This window comes from Petaurus breviceps, unplaced genomic scaffold, assembly GCF_028583685.1.
Source record: "Petaurus breviceps papuanus isolate PSGF00001 unplaced genomic scaffold, PetGlider_PUasm1.0 90804, whole genome shotgun sequence".
NCBI lineage: Eukaryota > Metazoa > Chordata > Mammalia > Diprotodontia > Petauridae > Petaurus > Petaurus breviceps.
The window spans coordinates 12,662,336-12,682,707 of record NW_027187348.1 but is presented as its reverse complement, the minus strand read 5'-3'; the positions used below and the strand labels follow the sequence as shown (position 1 = coordinate 12,682,707).

The following is a 20,372-nucleotide window of genomic DNA, read 5'->3' as shown; positions in this document are numbered from 1 at the left end:
GCAGCAGTTGGCAGCAATGTGTGGATCAGGAGCCAAGACTATACTGGATACAATGAGGAAGGCAGATCTGGAGCTCCTCAAGGAGCCAAGCAGTAAAGTTACAACTTGCTAAAGGTGAACTTCTCAAGCTACCCTCCTCCTAACCATCCACCCAAAGAGAAAAGGACTTCCACTAGGAGCTATATGAAGTTACCACTTTGCTAAGCTATTTTTTTGGGGGGGGGCAGGAGGCAAGGCAATTGGAGTTAGGTGACTTGCCCAAGGTCACACAGCTAGTGTCAAGTGTCTGAGACTGGTTTTGAACTCAGCTCCTCTTGAGTCCAGAGCCAGTACTCTGTTCACTGCACCACCTAGCTGCTCCCCACTTTGCTAAGCTTTTTACCCTGGACTCTGTAGGTACCTGTGGGACTGTATGCCCATTTCTAAAAAAGTTAACCCTGACTAATTGAAATCAACTGATAATCCTAGGCGAAAAGTTGGGGACAGGAGGAAGTTTATGAGCTAAAGCATTGGGCAACCTCCCCATGGGTTTACTACTCAGGGCCACCCCATGAATCTGAAGAGGCAAGTTAATAGCTGAGCTCTGCAATTGGGGACCCAATTTGCTAGTGTGAGTAGGGGTCAGAGAGTAGCTCCCAAACGTTCTACAGATGTACTTATTTCTACTTGTCTATAGCTATGCTGCTTATGTAAAATAAAGGAGGGAGAAGGATGCGGTTAGATGAGGAAGAATTGTAGGTCATCACAGTATGGTAGAAAGTGTCCTGGCTTCTGAATTTTAGGATACTTGGGTTAAATTTCAGTTTCTGGTGAGTATGTAGCAGGTACAGTCCTAGGTGCTGGGGATACATGATACTTAAATTCTAACTAGCTATTTGACCTTTGATGAGATACTTCCCCTCCTCTAGACCCAGGTTTCTCATCTGTGTAGAAAAGGACCTAGATTAGATAACCCCAAAGGTTGTCTTCCAATTCTGATATGTTGTGATTTAAACAATATTCATGGATAGAAAGTATGTTTCTTGAGAGCTGGGGTTGTTTCATTTGTTTTGTCTTTGTATCCCCAGCACTAGGCACAAAGGTGCTGAAAAACGCCTGTTAATTGATTTGAGGTGCTGAAATCTTCAGTCGAGACTCTAGGAGGCTGAACTTGCAGGATATTATGGGAAAGGGAAATCTACAATAAAGGAATAGTTTTGCTTCATGGAATTCTGACAGATAATGGGAACCCAATATTAAATGGATTGGTTGGTGAGTGCCGTGGTCTGAGAGTCCATGGAAGGTGGGAGACAGAAGGGGTCAATAAGGCTAGTCCTTTAATAACTGAATGGGCTACCTTGGACAAACTGAGATCTGGAAAAGACCTTAGTTTTAAAAAGGTCAAGGTCATTGCATCTGGGGCTGTCCTGTCCTGTGTCTTGCCACTGGACCCAGATGACTCTGGAGGAGAGAGTGAGGCTGATGACTTTGCACAGCCTTGCTTCACTTAAATCCAATTCTCCTGTAAGTCAAGACATCACCCTCCTGATGTCATTGGTCCTCTTCGAGAACAACAACAATAAGGTTAGTGAGAAAAGCTCTGAATTCTCAATGGGGAGAAGTGGTTTCAAATCCGACCCTGCCTCTTACTATCTGTTATCCCTGGTAAATCACTTAGTCTCTCTGAGCCTCAGTTTTTCCATGTGTAAAATGGGATCCCGGCGGTGTAATGGATAGGACCCTGAGTCAGGAACACCCAGATAATAATCCTGTCTCATACACTAACATTACCTGTGTGTGACCCTGGACAGGTCCCCAACCTTCTCTGGGGCTCGATTTCTTCATCCATACAATGGGCGGTGAACCTCTAAAGCCCGTACAGGCACGACCGACGCCTTCGTGCCCCCGCCCCCTTCCAGCTCGGGGGCAACGCCCAGGCGAGCCGACCTCCCCGCTCCCCAGACTGGGACGCTGCACTTTGGAACCCTCCGGGTCGGGTGGCGGGAGCTCATGGGGTGGGGAAGGTCACGCCCCAGCACGTCCTGCTTGCTCTTCTCACCTGGTCTTTGCTCATGGCCGAAGAGGAAGCCCTGGAGGGCGGGCAGGAGGGGAGGAGAAGGAGAAGGAGACGCGCGGGAGGCTGGCTGGAAGGTCGATCCCTCCCGAGACACCAGAGAGACTGGACCGAGACCGAGACGCGGACCCAGACGACCAGCCAAGAACTCGGCTCGCTACCAGTGTTGTGGCTGGTGCTGGGCCGTTGCTAAGCAACAGCAGGACTCTGGCGTTGGCAAGGCCTGGGGAGGTGGGGGGGGGGGGGGGGGGCGCGCGCCGGGGGACGGGGCGGGAGAGCCAATTTAGAGATTGGGAGCTCGGAAGTTCCCAAGTTCAAAAACAGCCTCAGCCACTTACAAGTTGTACAGCTCTGGGCAAGTCCCTGCCCCTCGGTCCCCCTCAACTTCCTCATATGCAAAATGGGAATAATAATAAGGTAACAGCACCTACCGGTACCTCGAGGGTTGTTGGGAGTATCAAGTGAGAGAATGTTTGTAAAGTACATTACAAATGTTAATAAAGCGCCATGTAAATGCTAGCTATTATTATTATATTTATAATATAGCAAGAATTTATAATATGTAACATAGCAATAATTCATCATCATCATCATCATTATTACGACATGGAAGCGGAAGAGCTGGGGTTCTAGACGAGACTTTTTTCCTTTTAATTGGGTTGGTTCATCTGTAGCGAGCTCTAACCACCCCCACCTCCTCCCAGTGGTGTGTGCCCAGCTCTCTGCCCTGACCCCTCTACAAGAAGGCCCGTAGGGGGCAGGTGAGGAGAAGACTACAATAAAAACTTCCGTAGGGTGTGTTTCAGCTCTGCAGACCCTGCGTGCAGTGGGCAGGCGGGCCTTAGATGTGCCGCCCCGGCTCCCAAGTAGGGCCTCTGCGATCTTTCCAAAGGATCATAGCTGAGCTGGAAAGATGAGATATCTCTGCACCAACCCCATTCTTTTATAGGTGAGAAGTCCCAGGGAGTTTTAAGCCTCTCACCCAAGGTGGAGGAGCATCAGAGATGGAACTTGGAATTAGATCGGACAGCAGAGGCAGTGATTTTTCCATTGTGCCACGCTCGTGGCCCTTAAAACAGAGTGGTAAGAAACCTGCAACATCATTTCATCTTCATTTATTCTCCCAGACACTTGTTTACCAGATTGACTTTTTTTTTTTTGCTTGCTTTAGATTACTATTCTGTTTTCCCAGCATATTGATGGCTGTCTCATCACACCTTGGCTTTTCCCTTTTGCCCTGGCTGCTTATCTGGTCACAGGGCTTGAATGAGACAGGAGTCAAAAACTCCATTCCTTCTGATGAAATGGAGGACACCAGGTTCCTGCTTCTTTGGAACCTCCAGACTTTACCACAGGCTCCGAATCTATGTCCTGGAGAGCCACATTGTCATCTGTTACTACCTATATAACCTAAAGACCAATGAATCTTTCTACCTGCCCTGCCCCTGAGCTTCCTTTTATGTGATGTCTCTCATAATTAGACCAGGAACTCTTTGGGAGCCTTGATTTTTCTCTATGTAAATCTAGAACTCAAAGTCTTTCATTTCATCAGAAGGAAGGGAGTTTTTTATTCTAATCTCAACCAAGCCTGGGGACCCCTTTTAATTCAGTACTTCAAATTATACTGTTCATATTGTTACAATTTAATTTTTCTTTTTATTTCCCAGTGTCTGGGCTAGCCTTCAACACTAAACCTGGTAGATTGCTAACTCACTGCTTGTGAAATCTTTTCTTAGGTCCTTTTGTACCAAATAATGCCATGTTTATTGTTTAGAGAGGGAAATAACCTTCCATAATTGCAATTTACTACCCTCTGAGCTACTTAACTAACAACTCAATGTGGCTGATATTAGTGGGATACTTGGGTAATTAAAAATGGAAGCCAGTCAATTTTGATAATTCCAAGCCCTTAATAAATGTACTTAATGGGTAGAGAGAAAATAAGAGTAGGAGAAAATGAATCTAAAAGCTTAGATAATGAGCCCCATGAGAAACCATTTCTCTCTACTTCTCCTCTCATGTTTTCAGCATGAGAGCTTTAAATAAATGTCCCCTGTATAGAGGAAGCTGAACCCCAAGAGTAACTAACAAGTGTGGCTGCATTGGCTCCAAATCAAGACCAGAAGTGAAAAACAATGTCCATGAGGTACACTACTGATGTTCAGCCCCAGTCCTCATTTGCTTAGGGCCAATGGTATAACAGCAAGTAAAACGCCCAAACCCAGAAAAGGGTTGAAAACTCTCACCAAAATCAGTGTTCCTTCTGGAAGACCATAAGTGTGCCAAAGAGCAGTTATATTGGTTGACTAGATGAAACTTTCATATGGGGAAAGGAGAACTATAGAGGGATGGCAATGTATTTTTGTTGTCTTAGAAAGTTATTTTTGTTACAAAATAAAATTCTAATTTGGGGAAAGTTATTAAGAGTTTTGAATTACTAATCTTCAGTTAAGACTTTATTTTAAGAGATTAGCTGAGTTAGCCAGATTTTAAGAAAGATTAGAGGACTCTAATTAATCTGCTCATTTTCTGGTCCTCCAAGCATCAACTTTAGTTACATTGATAATCATGTTTTCTTTTATGGCTTGGGTGTTTTTTTGTTTAAAATGCTTTTATTTTATGTTTTGGGTGTTTTTTTGCTAAAAATGCTTTTATTAGAAACAAACACTTGCTTAAGGATTTGATGCCCAAATTTGTGCTGATTCTGAAGGAATCGTTTATGAGAAATGTTCTTTCCTCCTATAAAATATATTATGTAAACTAATACAGCTGCTAAGCACTAAAAAGCTTTTTAAAATTTATTTTTACTTTTTTTTAATCTCTTACTTGAAAGATGTGAAAATGTGGTATGTTTGTGATGGAAAGAGAGGCCCTTTCCCCCAATTTATATCTATTAACACAAAAGGAAATAGGAGAGGAATGGGCTGTATATTCTCTAGGCCCTTTTTAAAACATGGAATCATCCCTTTGGCTGCATATATTTGGATCTACAAGAAGGGTGACTTTGTACATATCAGGGGTATGGGTACAGTTCAGGGAAGAATCATGTTACCATGGGAAAACTGAAATGTTCTATAATGTCAGCATACCAGAGGCATTGTAATGAACCGACAGGTTAAAGGCAACATTCTGATATGTATATTGAGTATATTAAGTACTTTATGAGCAGAGAGAGTTTTCTGGGGAGCATAAAGGAAAATGATCAGAAGAAAAAAGTACAAGAGGAAGCTACCTGTATTCACCTGAAGCACCAGCCATCCCCACCCAAAGAAACAAACTAGGAAAACCAAGGCCAAGGAGTCCAAGGTATTGGAACTAATTCCTTATGAATTCATTCCACAAGTAACTGTAGAAAAATAAAAAAGATTTTTGAATGGTGACAGGTAAAGTTGGATGGTGGATTATTATATGCTTTCCATTTGATGGTAGTTGTTGCTTTTGTTATTATAGATTATATACAATTTTATTAATTAGAGGAAAAGAAGTTGAGAGATTGGTATAACTTGGAGCAAAAAAAATATAGCATTTTCTTTCTATGCGTGGTACTAATTTTTATGTGATGCCTCAGTTTTCCCACCATGAAATTGGAGATAATAATCCTACCACGAAATTGGGAATAATAAAAATGTTGTTTACTTGAAGGTTTTAAAACCATGTATACAGGGATATGCAAGCACAAAGTTACAGTTACAATAAATATCCTAGACAAGAAAGAATCCCATAAAATTTGGGCACTAATTCGCACATGTGGAATCTGTTTTCTAAAAAACAGAGCTATATATGGACTGATTCCTATAAAAACAAATGCAGAAAAGATCCTTGTTTATTACCACACATTGACCTGCTAATCATAACCAGAAGGCTCAAATCATTCATTGCATTTAGTTCTATTGAACACTAGATGGCGATGTATGCACTGACAAATTAATGGTTAGCGAAAAACCATGACTACAGATCCAAAACATGATTTTGTTTTTTACACTGTAGTACCATATAGAGGGTTCAAATGTTGACTTTTTTAAGTACTAAGACCCCACAAGGTATTTTTTTAAGAAAGAAAACAATGAGTCTTTTAAAAAGTTTGCCATTTTTTAAACCATTACCACAAAGTAATTTTATACACATTAATTTGTATTGAGGGTATATAGATCATGAATTCTGATCTAAGGAAGATGACCTCAGAGGTCATCCACAATCTAAGTTTTTATGTATTCTTATAATTTTACTTTATTAAAAATTGATATAGCAATATAGGGGATAGTTTTAAGAAACAACACAGGTTAACTCTGAGAAACAAAAAATTATATTTTTAGCAGACATACTTGCTTCCTGGGAGTTCTGGTAAAATGCTTGTTGTATGCCCAGAATGTCAAAAGCACTTACCTCTAACCTTATGTCTTAGGGACTCCTAGAACATACTGTACTCCAGCTTGTTTTGTGTTTGTCAGGTGACTTAAAGGTCTTTGGCACTCAGTTCATACTCCAACTTTTTATTTGCCCAATAAAAAAAAAATGCTTTCTTGCTCTGCTAGATAATCACATAGATATGTAGAGTATTTACATGATTGCTTGGGGCAACAAGGAGTCTTTTCTATTTGCTTTGGTAGTCTTTCAAAGGAACCTATCATAAAACCACCTCCTATCTGGACCAAAGGTTGGAAAAAAAACCCTATCCAACAATTCCAATCCTATCAAATACCTCATTTAACTAAAGTTGTAGATAATGAGATGCCATGACCTTGCAATTAATTTAATAAGGGGCCTCTTCAATTGCTTCAACATTGAAATGTTTCTAAGGACTATCATAGGGAAAAGAGATCAGACTTGCTCTGGCCCAAGACTGCTAGCCCAAATTTAGAAGTGAATAGAATTTGCAGGGGAGCAGATTTAGACATGATAAAAGGGAAAACTTGCTAATAATCAGAGCTACGCCAGAGTGGAATGGGTTTCCTTCAGAGGTAGTGGGTTTCTCCTCATTGGAGGTCTTTAAGCAGAGGATGCATGACTCCTATTAATGACATTGTGAAAGATATTCCTTTTTGGAAAGAGTGGGACTGTGGGGTGTCAAATTCAACTAGAAACAGAACTTCTAAACTGTGCATAATGATCCTTCTGCCACACATTGTCTTAGAAAGCCACATATTAATATTATCTGTGTTCTATTGTATTTTATTTAGTTAGTTAAATATTTCCCAATTACATTTTAATCTGGTTCCTGTATCACCCACATGTTTAACACCTCTGAACTAGGTGACATCAAAAGTCTATCCCAACTGTGAAATTCTGAAAAAAAATTTTTTCTTTTTGGAGGGGGGAAGGTAGGGAAATTGGGGTTAAGTGACTTGCCTAAGGTCACATGGCTAGTAAATATGAAGTATCTGAGGCTGGATTTGAGCTCAGATCCTCCTGACTCCAGGGCCGGTGCTCTATTCACTATACCACCTAGCCACCCCTAAATTCTGCAATTCTTAAATGATGAAACTGAGAAAATCTTGTTTTTGTGAATAATTACAAAATATCTGTGATCTGTGGAGATTATACCATAAGTCTGATTTTAGTGTTATATGCATAGAACTAATTTTTTTTAATTACTGGTGGTAATGAATGGATTTGTCCAGTGTCTTCAGTAGTTTCTTACTCAGATACCTCCTGGTGACCAATAACATAAACTTCTGAGATAAATGGCTAAGTGATGGGGGCAGGAAGTGACTGAGACTGCATATTAGCACCAATGAAGCCAATGTAGTATGACAGTTTATGGAGAATGTAGTGGATCCATTAATGGACTTTTTCATGTTGCCTCTCTACCCCAACTGGTTGACCAAAGACCTGACTATTAAATCCATTGGAATTAACAGAAAGCAGCAGAATGTAAGCTCTTTTGGGGCAGGGATTATTTCATCTTTGTCCTTGTGTGTAGTAAGCCCTGAATAAATATTTGTTGAATTTAATTAAACGAAATGAGGAGGCCATATAAACTACATATTCACTTTTACCTTCTTGGAGAAAAACTAAAAAGTCTAATAGAGATTTAATAACCTTCTTCATTTTCCACTCTATTTCCTTCCCCTGAAATTCAAATCTCGTAAGGCAGAAGAAGCTCAGGCTGGAAGCTGGTACAAAAAGGAGAATATTATAACTGAAGAACGTGGTTGGAGAAAGGTTTCCCTCCCCTTTCAGTTCCTTCTCCCTCCTCCCCTATATCTCTCTCGATATAGGTGACCCTTAGAGGAAATTTAACAAATAGTGTTTCCCTAGACCCAGCCCAAGAAACCTATGGAGGGATCTCCATGGAATGGCTTGCATGAAAGCCAGGCCAGGAGACCAGTATAGAAGGGAGCACAACGGAGGCAGGCCAGGTCAGGATGCTCATTTCTCACCTGGCAACACTACTTTGGGCACCATGTCCCAGGAAGCTCATTATTGGGATAACATCATCAGCTCATAAGATCTCATCAGCCTTGGTATTAGTTATTCACCTTATCACTACCCTCTGCCTCTGATTGGAGGGAGGGGCCATGAACTCCCAATTTCCATTTAAGAGAACTCAGCTCAGACATCTCTTCATTCCTCATCTGGTTGCACTACTTGGAAACTTCTCTACCATGTCCCCACACTCCCTTTTATGCTTTAGTTTATGTCATCTCCCTCCCTCCCCCCTACCAACACCATGACAGTGTGAGCTCATTGAAGGCAGGAACTATTTTTGTTTTTCTTTCTTTCTCTTTTATTTTTCTTTCTTTTCTTTTTATTTATATCCTTAGCACTTAGCACAGTTCTTGGCACATTGTACGCAGTTAATAAATGTTTATAGATTTATGTACTTACAGATCTCACCTTCCCAACTGGATTATAAATTCCCAAAGTTCTATCTAGGTGGTTCAGTCGTTAGAGTGCTGGGCCTGAAGTCAGGAAGACTCCTCTTCATGTGTTCAAATCTGGCATCAGACACTTACTAGCTGTGTGACTCTGGGCAAGTCACTTAACTCTGTTTACCTTGGGGTTTGCTCATCTGTAAAATGAACTGGAGAAGGAAATGGCAAGCTACTCCAGTACCTCTGCCAAGGACTCAGACACAACTGAACAACAAAGGACAGAAACGCTGTTTCATAGTTCTTTCATATTCTCCACATACCTGGCACAGTGGTAGGCACATAGTAATGGAAGGGATAGGGAGAGGAACTAGACTTGTGATCTCATTGGTTTAGTGAACTCAGAGGTGAGGAAACTCCCTCTGCCAATGAAGGTTAGCACCTTCTCTGCAAATTATAGCATCAGAGAGTAGCTTAACCAGTGGTGTCAAATTCAAATAGAAACAGAACCCTAAGGGCCAAATACTGATTTAGAGAGCCACAAATTAGCATTATCTATGTTGTATTTTTATTTATTTGTTAAATATTTCCCAGTTACTTTTTAATTTGGTTCCACCACCTGTTTGACACCTCTGGCCTCGAATACTGAGGTGTAAAGTGACTTTCTTATATAGATAATATGTTTAAATGACTAACTTGAATCCAGATCTGACTGTCTTACTCAGTAGGCCCTAATTTAATAGTGTTGAATAAAATCATAGCCAGGTGTGGTCTTTTTTTAGCTTTGTTGTATCAGCCAGACTTAAAGTAGAGTTTTCAAAAGAATGTGTAAAAGCCCAGGTTTGAATCATTTGACTGATGGCATCAGAAAGAAGAGTAATTATAATTCTCATCATTACAAACTGCCAAAAAGAAGCTGGGTAGTAGGATGGATGGGGCCCTGGGCCAGAAATCAGAAAGAATTTCCAAACTCAGACACCTACTACCTATGTGACCCTGGCAAATTCCTTAACCTCTGTTTGCTTCAGTTTCCTCATCTGTAAACTGGAGGTAATAACCACCTGCCTCACAAGGTTGTTATGAGGACCAAATGAGATGATATTTGTAAAGCACTTAGCACAGTGCCTGGCCCAAAGTAAGTGCTGGATAAATGCTTCTTCCTTTCCATCTTCCCAACTAATAACAACAATGCCTCAAATTGATTCAGCTTTTTAATCAATAAACAGGCATTTGTTAAACACTTTATTAGCCAGACACTGGGCTGGGGGCTGAGGATATAAAAACATAAATTAACCAGTACCTGCTTTATAAAGCTCTTTATCACAACAATGAAAGGAAGAATTTTCAAAAATCTGCTGTGCATGTGTTGTTTTTTTTTACTGAAGTTGTTTTCTTCCATTGACTTCATTCATGTGTAATGGATTTTGATTAGTTTTCCATTTAAAATTGGCACAAAATTACATTAGCCATAATATCATTACCAATGACAGTTACTTATAGAAATACATAATAGGGAGACAAGGTGCTACTAGAACTTATCAATTATTAACTAATCTTTTCATAATCTTTGGTAAACTGTTAGCCAGACCTTGGTTTAATATTACTCTATAAAACATAACATGACGTTTTTGTAACAGGGATATGCACGCACATCCCTGGAAGGAGTCCTCCTCCTTCCTGTGTCTCCTGGTCAAAGAGTAAATTCCTTAGACAAGATGTCATGTCCTCCTCAACTTACTAATGAACTCAAGTTCATAGCAAGTTCTCACACCTGAGCTATACCTTTGGCCTTTGTCTTTAAAAAAAAGGCTACATATGGATGCAGGTGCTTGAGAAAGAGGAGGCCAAAGAGAGGAAAGGCAGAGCTATACACTCACATGATCCCTCTGGCAATGGATAGATAGATGTCTTGTCAAAGGAGCAAGGAGCTGTTGTGACAAGTTGGCATCTGCAGGAATATAGGTTAGCTGTAATACATCAGTAATGGAATTATGACAGAGAAATTCTTGAATCAAGAACCTGGTCAAGCCAAGAATTGTGGGAGTTGGGATCAAGTGTGTTGGAGCTGTACCAATTTTATATGAATAGGGAGTGGGGCACTGTAAGGTTGTGGTTAGGGAAAAGGGATTGTCCTGCCATACCTATGTATTTCTGCTTTTCAGAGGGCAGGCTTGTACTTGGGTAAGGTGGGCCAGGGCATCTGAGGAGCCCCTTCTCCCTTTCACATGGACTTCCCTCAGAAATCCCCTTTTCTTTGTAAACTTTAAAGTCTAAATTAAACGGTAGTTACTGTGTTCAGAATTTGGGACTGGAGATCAGGAGAGACACTAGGGTTGGACATCTATGTAATAGTGCTTATTCTAGCTCCTACTGCCTCAGAGCCAGGTGTGTTATATTTCACCCCTCCCTCTGGGTTCTCTGTCCCTTTAAGGAGGTTGGGAGGCATTCAGCATTTCTTTTCTACTAGGTCCAACCGACACACTTTGAGTTGCTTCAATCTTAGAGGTCCCCTGTGTCCTCAGTTTCATTTAATCACTTAACAGTCAAGTTAGTTTTAACAAAGGAATATTCACTTAAACAGTATAATAAGAATATACAAACATGTCCCCTACACCCACCCACCCACCACTTAAGTATCTGTGGAGCAGAAGAGGATTTGTTTCACAGCTTTCTCAATTCATATATAGTCTAGTTTCAAGTCCAAAACCCACCTTGGACTTAAATCCTGGGTGCCCTTACTTCTCAGAGCTTCCTTGCTGGTCTGGCTACAATATCCAGCCTGAAATCCTGTCTGCAAGGTCACCATGGCTTAGGTCTGGGTCGGGGGACTCCACTACCTGCAACTAGAATGGAAAAGTATATATAAAATAAAACCAAATAAAGCCTCAGGCTCTGTTCTCAGGGCTTAGAGTGGGGAAGGCTACCTTTGCCTAGCTAGGCACGGAAAAAGAGCTAGGTAATACAATGGATAAAATTTCAGGACTGGAGTCAGGAAGACCTGAGTTTAAATTTGGCTTCAGACACTTACTAGCTGTGTGACCCTAGGCAAGTCATTTAACATCTGTTTGCTTCAGTTTCCTCTACTATAAAATTATAGCCCCTTTCTCTCAGGGTTGTTGTAAGGATCAAATAGGATAATAGTTGTAAAGTGATTTGCACAGTGTCCTACATAGTAAATGCTACATATTTATTTATTTATTATTCCCCTACTCAGATCAGTTCATGGCCCCTGTGCTGTAGATAAACAGTACTTTTACCCTCTCCCTGCCCCTCCTTAGATGCCACTGAAGGGGAAGGGGAGAGGGATAGGGACGAGAATGAAACTACCAGTCCCAGGCTGGTAGTTTGAAAGATGCAACCTGTTCCAAGCAGTCAAAGGAAAAAGGCTACTCTCATCCTTGTGGTAGGGAAATGTAGAATGTCTTCACCTAGAGGCAGTTCTCTGGAGTCTCCCACATGGGTGCCTCCATGTTTAGCAATCTGGACATGCATTCTCATTCTATATAGATCTAGGAGTCTTCTTCAGAGATATAAAAAAATGAATACATGGGAAATATTGAGATCACCAAGAGAAGTGAAGAACAAGAATAGAAGAGGGCCCAGGATAGAGCCCTGAGGTATAATCACGGTTAGGAAACAGGATGTGGATAATAATCTAACAAAGGAGACTGAGAATTAGTGGTCAGACAGGTAGGAGGAGGATGAAAAAAGGTCAGTGTCACCCAAATTCAGACAGGAAAGTATATTGAGGAGAAGGCGATCAACAGTACCAAATGTTGTAGAGAGGGCAAGAAGGATTAGGATTGAGAAATGATCATCAGATTTGACATTTGGGAGATCATGCGTAATTTTGCTGAAAATTGTTACAGTTGAGTGATAAGGTCAGAAGCTAGAATGCAAGGCACTAAGAAGAAAGTAAAAGGAGGGGAAGTAGGGACAGCTTTGTGTCCCCTAAGGAATGTGACTGTGTAAGAGAAAAGAGAAATATAATATGGTAGCTTAAGGGAATGGATGGAAGGGCCAAGTGAAGGTTTTTTAAGTACAAGAAAATCTAAACAAGTCTGTAGGTGTAGTGAACCAGTACACAGGGAGAGACTGAAGATTGAAAAAAGGGAGAAATAGTGGGAACAATCTGCCAGAAGTGATGGGAGGGGACCATATGAAAGATTCCAATAGTTTAGCATTGTGCAAGGACCATCTTCTTTTATATATGTATATAATTTAATGAATTTTAACTTAAAACAGTAAATTTATGATTTATAAACAGTAACTCTCAGGTAGTGACCATAAGTGTTTAAGATCTGAAGCAATTTATTCAAACAAGAAATGCTCAGTCTTTGAAAACCAAACCTGAAAGAAGCAGCCAAAGAATTTTTTAAAATGTGATTTAATTATCTCGCATGCCACCACATATTTAATGACTGCAACAGGTAAACACAAATAGAAGATTAAATATTTTGAAATAGGAAAGCCTTCCTAAACTGAAATACTGTATTCTATAGATTTCAATCAACCCTTTGAAAATAGAAGTTTTATGAGAAGACATTTAGTAGTTTAATTATATGTGCCAAAAATTGCCATTCTACCTGAAACAATTTTAGATACCAAGTCCAAAGCATTTTATTAACAGTGTTTTAAGTCTGTGAAGCAAGTTCTCATGAGCACTTGAATAAATAGATAGCCATGTGGAATATAATGAAAACCCACCGATAACATCACTTCTAAAAGGTTAGCATCATAAGTACAAAATGAGCATCTGTAAATTAGAGACTCATTCAATTTCAATGAAAGCAATTCAATTCTTATTAGATTATTTCAGGAAATCTTAATAATTAAATGTTGTTATAATAATAATAACCTCTTGTTTGTTATAAAAACAGTAAGCATGTTTGCAAAAAAAAATGAATCATAGGTGATCACACTGTTACATCTATTTACAAAGCTTTTACAACATGTACAGTCCAGTAACACTCTTTAGGATTCTCATTAATGCAAACTTCAATCATTTTTAATAGTATTTATCCAATTCCTCCATACTAATGACTGTGCAAGTACCACCTCTTCATCTGAGACTAGAATAAAAGGAGGAGAAAATAGAGAATGATATCAAGGAGTTTTGAGATATAGGCAAAAGTTTTGAGACATAGACATGCACATGACTTTTATTTATTCAGTAAAGAATGAGGTGAATTTTCTGCTGAAAGAATTAGGGGAAGGCTAATGTGAGAGTCTTGAGAAGAAAAGAGGTTTAGTCATATGTCATAGATTCAGAGTTGGAAAGGACCTTAAAAAGCATCTAGTTTAAACCCCCACCCCCACTATACAGATAAGGAAATTGAGGCCCAATGACTTACCCAAGGTCACATAGGTAATAAGTGAGAGAGGCAAGATTTTAGCCCAGATCCTTAACAGAATCCAGGAAAGATGGGACAGTCAATTAGGGAGGAATAAAAGGATTACCTTGCTTCTGCAAGGTGCTAGTCAATATTATATAGCATAAATTTGTAGTAGATCCAGTCAGTATAGTTGCATGACTTCCTCCAGCACCATTCAGCAGTAGATTAGAAGGAGTAAACGTGGTGGATGATGGAAGTCTAGGGTTGGAATTTGCCAAGGTACATTCAACAATAGGAAAAGGGGACAAGGAATTCAAAAGTAGAGGGCAGTATGTATTTTTAATTTTTATTTTTATCCTTAACTTAAGCATGAACATTTCCATACACTCAGCTGAACACAAAAGGAAGTTTCTATATGAAACCTTAAATATCCATTTCAAACCACTTGCTTTTTAGAAATATATAAAGTAAGGTCTATACTTTCAAAACTATCCTGCTTGTCTATGATTCCTTTTCATTTTCCTTTGATTCATCTAAAAAAATTTTTTTTTCAATGATTCTCTTTTTTGGCATCATTCTTGCTAATCTTCCTCTCCTCTGAATTCCCCTCCTCCTTAATGTAGAGAAAGGAAGAAAGAAAAGTATCCTTGTAACAAACATAGTTAAGCAAAACAAATCCACATAGTTAGCCATATGCAAAAGTGTATGCCTTTGCACTTTGTGTCCATCACCTCTATCAGGAGGTAAGTCACATGTTTCACCATAGATCCTCTGAAGACATGATTGGTAATGCTGTGATTAGAGCTCTTAAGTCTTTCAAAGTTGTCTTTCTTTACTATATTATTGTTCCACCATAAAATGGTCTCCTAGTTCTATTCACTGCACCCTGCATCAGTTCATACTACCCAGGATTTTCTGAAATAATATCTTTCATCATTTCTTATAATATTACATTATGTTCATATACCATAGTTTTTGCAGCAGTTCCCCAATTAATGAACACCCTTAAACAGTCTAGATTTTTTCCCCCTTTTAATTCCCCACTTCAGGATTAGGAAATTGTTTTCCTTGTGTCTTTTTCCTTTCTAGAATTATCCTCTCTCTTAAACTCACCCTCACAACTCCATTTGTTTCTCTGTTGAGTATATTACTACACCAAACTGTTCCTCAGAGTGTGTGTGTGTCTGTGTGTTTTTGTGTGTGTGAAGATGTTTGTATTCAGTCCTCCTTTTTCCATTTCAGATTAGAGTGAAGATCACTTGATGCCTCCTCCCTCTACTGCTTCTTCTATTATTTATACTCTTCTCCTGTTATTCAATTAAGCACTTAGCATAGTCCTCAAAATTTAGTAGGATAAATAAATACATGTTGACTTGACTGATGAGAAGTAGTAAGCTCCACCTTCTTCCTTCTTTCTATAGTGGTGTATTCTTTTTACCATTCTCTCTCATCTACTCTTAAAAACTCTCAAAATGGAACCAATCCTGGCCAAGCACCTACATTTCTCCCCTTTTTTTCACCCTCTCAATACCCTTTAAAGGCATTAAGGCACTGGAAGGAAAACCTATTTCTTTTCTCCCTATTAAAATGTTAGCACTACATCATCATACAGATCCTGTCAGTTGCTGAAATATACTCACCTTTGTAGGTTTCTCTTGACTCCTGCAATTGAATCTCAGTTTTTACTCAACTCTTGTTTTTTTCATCAGAAAGTCCTCTATTTCATTAATTTTCCCTCTGGGATTATACTCAACTTTGTGGAATAAGGTTGTATGCCTCTATCTTTTACCCTTAAGAATAATGTATTTCAAAATCTCGTCTTATTTATAATAGAGGCTACCAGGTCTTGTGTAATCCTGTCTGTATTTCTTTGTACTAGAACTCCTTTTTGAATGCTTAAAAGTATTTTTTCATTGATTTAGAAGCTTTGGATTTTGACTGTGTTATTCCTGAGACTTGGGGGAGGGGTGGGTGGTGCAGGGCAGGGCTTCTTTCAGGAGGTAGATTCTTTCTATCTTTGCTATCTGGTTCTAACATATTTGGGAAATTTTAATTTACAGTTTCTTCAAATATAGTAGATGTCATCTTTACTCCTCATTCTCTTATCCCCTCTCCCCCCCATATTTAATGTGTTGCCAAGTTCTGTAGATTCTACCTTCTTAACATCTCTGTATGCATGCCATTCTTTCATCTGATGCTGTCATCATTCCAGTGAAAGCCCTTGTCACCCCACGGTTGTACTATTTCAATAGCCTTCTGGTTGGTCTCCTTACCTCAAGTTTTTCTTCCCTACATTCTATCCTGCACAGACCTGTCAAGTCAATCTTCCTGAAGTATAGGTGCCCAATCACCCTCTTATTTAACAAACTCTAGTGGTCACCATCACCTCCAGGATAAAATGTAAAATGCTCTTTTTGGCATTCAAGTACCTTTATGACCTGGCCCCTTCATAGTTGTTCAGTCTTTTTGTACCTTATATAAATAAAGTACCCCTATAAATACTTTACAGTACAGTGACATTGGCCTATTTTTCTGCAAAAACACACTTTAATCTCCCTACTCTGGGTATTTTCCCTAGCTGTCCCCTATGCCTGGAATTTTCATCTCTGCCCCCTAGTTTCCTTCAAGTCTCAGACTAAATCCCACCTTCTACAAGAAGCCTTTTCAGATTCCCCTTAATGCTAGAGCCTTCTCTCTGTAGATTATCTCCCATTTATCCTGTGCATATTTTGTTTGTATATAGTAGTTTGCATATGGTCTCCCCCATTAGACTATGAACTCCCTTTCTAGATATCCCCAGTACTTAGTACAATAATGTAAAGCCAAGCACAAGCAGCTTTCCAGAAGAATGTGTGAACAGCTTTCAAGGTTCTGATTATACAGTACAGTGAACACTCTATTCAAGAACAAAACATTCACAGAAAATCAAGGTATAGCATTCACAATGTTACAACTTATCACAGAAAATCAAAATACAGCATTCACATCAGCTTATCACTAAAATGGCCACATAGTTTTCACCACAATGGTCACAAAGTTTTGAACAAAGTACATTCATTTAGTCAATCAATCACTTAGTAACTCAATCATTCAATCATCCTTAAAGAGGTTTGCCTCCTTAAGGGTCACAAAATACAAAAGTCAAAGTCCCATTCATGGGACACACCAAGTTACAAATCAGTCTCTTATTCAGTCATCATTCGCTATTCAATCATAAATCATCCGTCACTATTCAGTACTCTCTTAAGGGGCATTGGGAAATACACAAGCCATCCACTCCTCGGTCACAAGTAAATCACAATTTCATCACTACTCAGTACCCACAGAGAGGTCTTTTCATCTTGAATTGAGGTAGGCAGATCCTACTTGAATCCACCAAACAGTCACCTGGGTTCAAAGACAGATAGCTCCCAGTTCCTTGCCCAGCTCTCCATGCAGATCCTGCTCCACACTGAAGCTCACAGTGTCCAGTCCACCTTATATCCTTCACAGTCTCTGTTCCCAGGAAGTCAAGGCTTAACAAAGCCAAAAACAGGTTCATACAAAATACCTATACCACAATCGTGCTTCCTCAGTCTTCTGCAGCTCCAGCTGATCCTTGGAAATCCTTAGCAGCTCAGGCTGGCCCTCAGACTCAGAAGTTTCAGCAGGTTCCCAAAATCAAAATCACTTCATCCAGATTCTCAAAATAAAAATCATTCTCTCCAGCCTGGGCCTCTCTTCCTCAGCCTCCAGAACCTAGCTCCAAGAAGATCTGATTCTCTCTTTCTGGGGCTTTTCCTAATATACAGTATTGCTCCTCCCTTTTCAGCCCCTTCCTGTTACATCAGCAACAGGGGTTTATAACTTTTGTTCTTTTAACAGAGGCTTAATTTGAACTAGGTGCTAAGTACCTCTCAGCTTAGCAATACAAAAGGAACTTCAAATTACATTACTATTACAAATACCTTGTCACATAGTAGGAGCTTAATAAATTCTTGCCAACTGGCTGACTAATAACTTCTTAAATTATCTCTCTTTGATGTATTTTCCATGTGAGTTGTGTTAATATCTTACATTTGCTTCTATTTTTCAAACATTTGATTTTGTTCTATTGATTTGTTCTATCTCATGGAGTTGTTTATTTCTATTTGGTCTATTCTAATTTTCAGAGTCCATTGTTTAATTAAGGTTTACTATCTAAGCCATATATTTTCCTTGTAATTCTTTCCTACAGAGATTAGTTCATTTAAAAAAAAGTCTTGCTGGGGTGACTAGGTGGTACAGTGAATAGAGCACCAGCCCTGGAGTCAGGAGGACCTGAGGTCAAATCCAGACTCAGATGCTTGACATACCTACTAGTAGTGTGACTTTGCGTAAGTCACTTAACCCCAATTGCCCTCCAAAAAAAAGCAAAAAAAAAACCCTCTTGCTTTATTTCTTCTAGGTATTTACTGTGGAAAATCCATTTTTATCCCTTCAAGTCTCCAATTGAAATTGTTATAGAGTAATTCTATCTAGGCTTTGTTTAGGGGGAATCTCTAGCTCTACTATAATTTTTTTTTAAATATTGGTTTTTGCCTTTTTTGGTTTATTCATCTTAACTTTAGTTTCTGCACTGGGAATATTTTATTTTTTGCCAGGGTCAGTCTCTACTCCTTGTGGTACTGTTGGGTGTGTGATTGGCCCTGCTTTTTTTTGACCCTGGCCACTTGGGTTCCCACACAGTCATGCAGGCTACAGGTACTTCTGGCAGATAACCAGTCATGTTAGAAACTTGCCCATTTGTTAATATATATCTGGACTGGCTTTACTGGCCACTATCTTTCCCAGTGTACAAGGGTTCTGGCTGACTTTGTACAGATAGGTAGAAAAAGTCACTTAGTCTAGTTTCTCAATGAATTTCTTGATCATTATTTGTTTCAATACACATTTCAGGTTTTTGTCACAGCAGGGTAGTTCTGTGATCTGCTTCTAGTTCAGGTTGTCATCTTGGCTGGAAATCTGAGGACTGTATAACATTGAACTGGTTAACTGTAGAGTCAAGCTAGGAAGGGAAGAAAATCCCTCTAGAGCAGGGGTAGTGAACTGGAGAATGCTGAAGGGTAGAAGGACTGGATTTCATGGACAAAGAATAGATTTAGGAAGACTGAATCATAGGGAGAGATGAAATCATTATGGACAGATAAGGAATTTTAGAACTCTTGACTGTAGAAGCAGAACATCTGTGGGTGATGACGAAGATCAAGGATTTGATTGTCCCATGTGTGACTGAGGGATAGTTAAGGAATATGTTGTGGTAGTTTAGGAGACTGAGGAACTCATAGACCAGATGGTTTGAGGGAATAACAATGTGTCTATTAAAGTCTAGTGTGAGGGCAGGGTTTAGGGTAGAAAGGAGAAACTATGAGCCAGGTAAATACTGAACTCCTTGAGAAAGGAGGGAGAATGACCTGGGAATCCAGACAATAGCCATTCATCTAGATTTAGTGCCATATCTAGTTAGAGCGAATACTGGGAAAATATTTATTGTTCAGTTGTGTCAGTCATGTCTGACTCTTTGTGACCCTCTTTGAAGTTTTCTTGGCAAAGATACTAGAGTGCTTTACCATTTCCTTCTCCAGCTCATTTGACAAATGAGCAAACTGAGGCAAACAGGGTTAAATGACTTGCCCAGGTAGTAAGTGTCTGAGGCCAGATTTTAACTCAGGTCTTTTTGATTCTAGGCCTAGCACTCTATCCACTGACCCTAAAAACAGAAGAAGCTGCCAAGTGGTGGTAACAAAGGAAACATCAAGAAGCAAAAAAATGAGAACAAGGATTATGCCAACTCCCTTCCCCCCTTTCAGGATCAGTGTAATCAGTACTGGAAAGGATGGCTAGGGAGCAATATTGTCTGGGGGGGGGGAGGGGAATTCAGGTCTCTGTGAGTTACAGAAGATAGGAAGAGTTCTAAAATGAAGAGAAATTTGGTAGTGACAGAATAGAGATTCCAGAGGATCCAGTGGAAGAGCCGGACTGGTACTGAGAGCCATGTGAATAATGCAGGTCTAGGGGACAGGGACTGAATTTATCAACCCAAGTTCCTTCCCCAAAGGAAATCAGACACCAGGGTGATGGTATTAATCTGGAGCAATTCCACTTAAGAAAATGGGGTGTGAGTTGCTTGACTTCCAGAAAACTCTGATTAAT

The 20,372-nt window shown here is 39.7% G+C and overlaps 1 protein-coding gene across 1 annotated transcript in view; it reads right to left on the bottom strand.

The window, feature by feature from the left end:
* The window catches only part of DNAH7 (dynein axonemal heavy chain 7), a 326,128-nt gene extending 324,304 nt beyond the window's left edge, over positions 1 to 1,824 (bottom strand). Inside the window, exon 1 of the mRNA XM_069070242.1 lies at positions 1,771 to 1,824. Within this exon, the coding sequence (XP_068926343.1) occupies positions 1,771 to 1,824 (54 nt within the window). The remainder of the gene's footprint in view (positions 1 to 1,770) is intronic.
* Between the last annotated feature and the right edge of the window lie 18,548 nt (positions 1,825 to 20,372).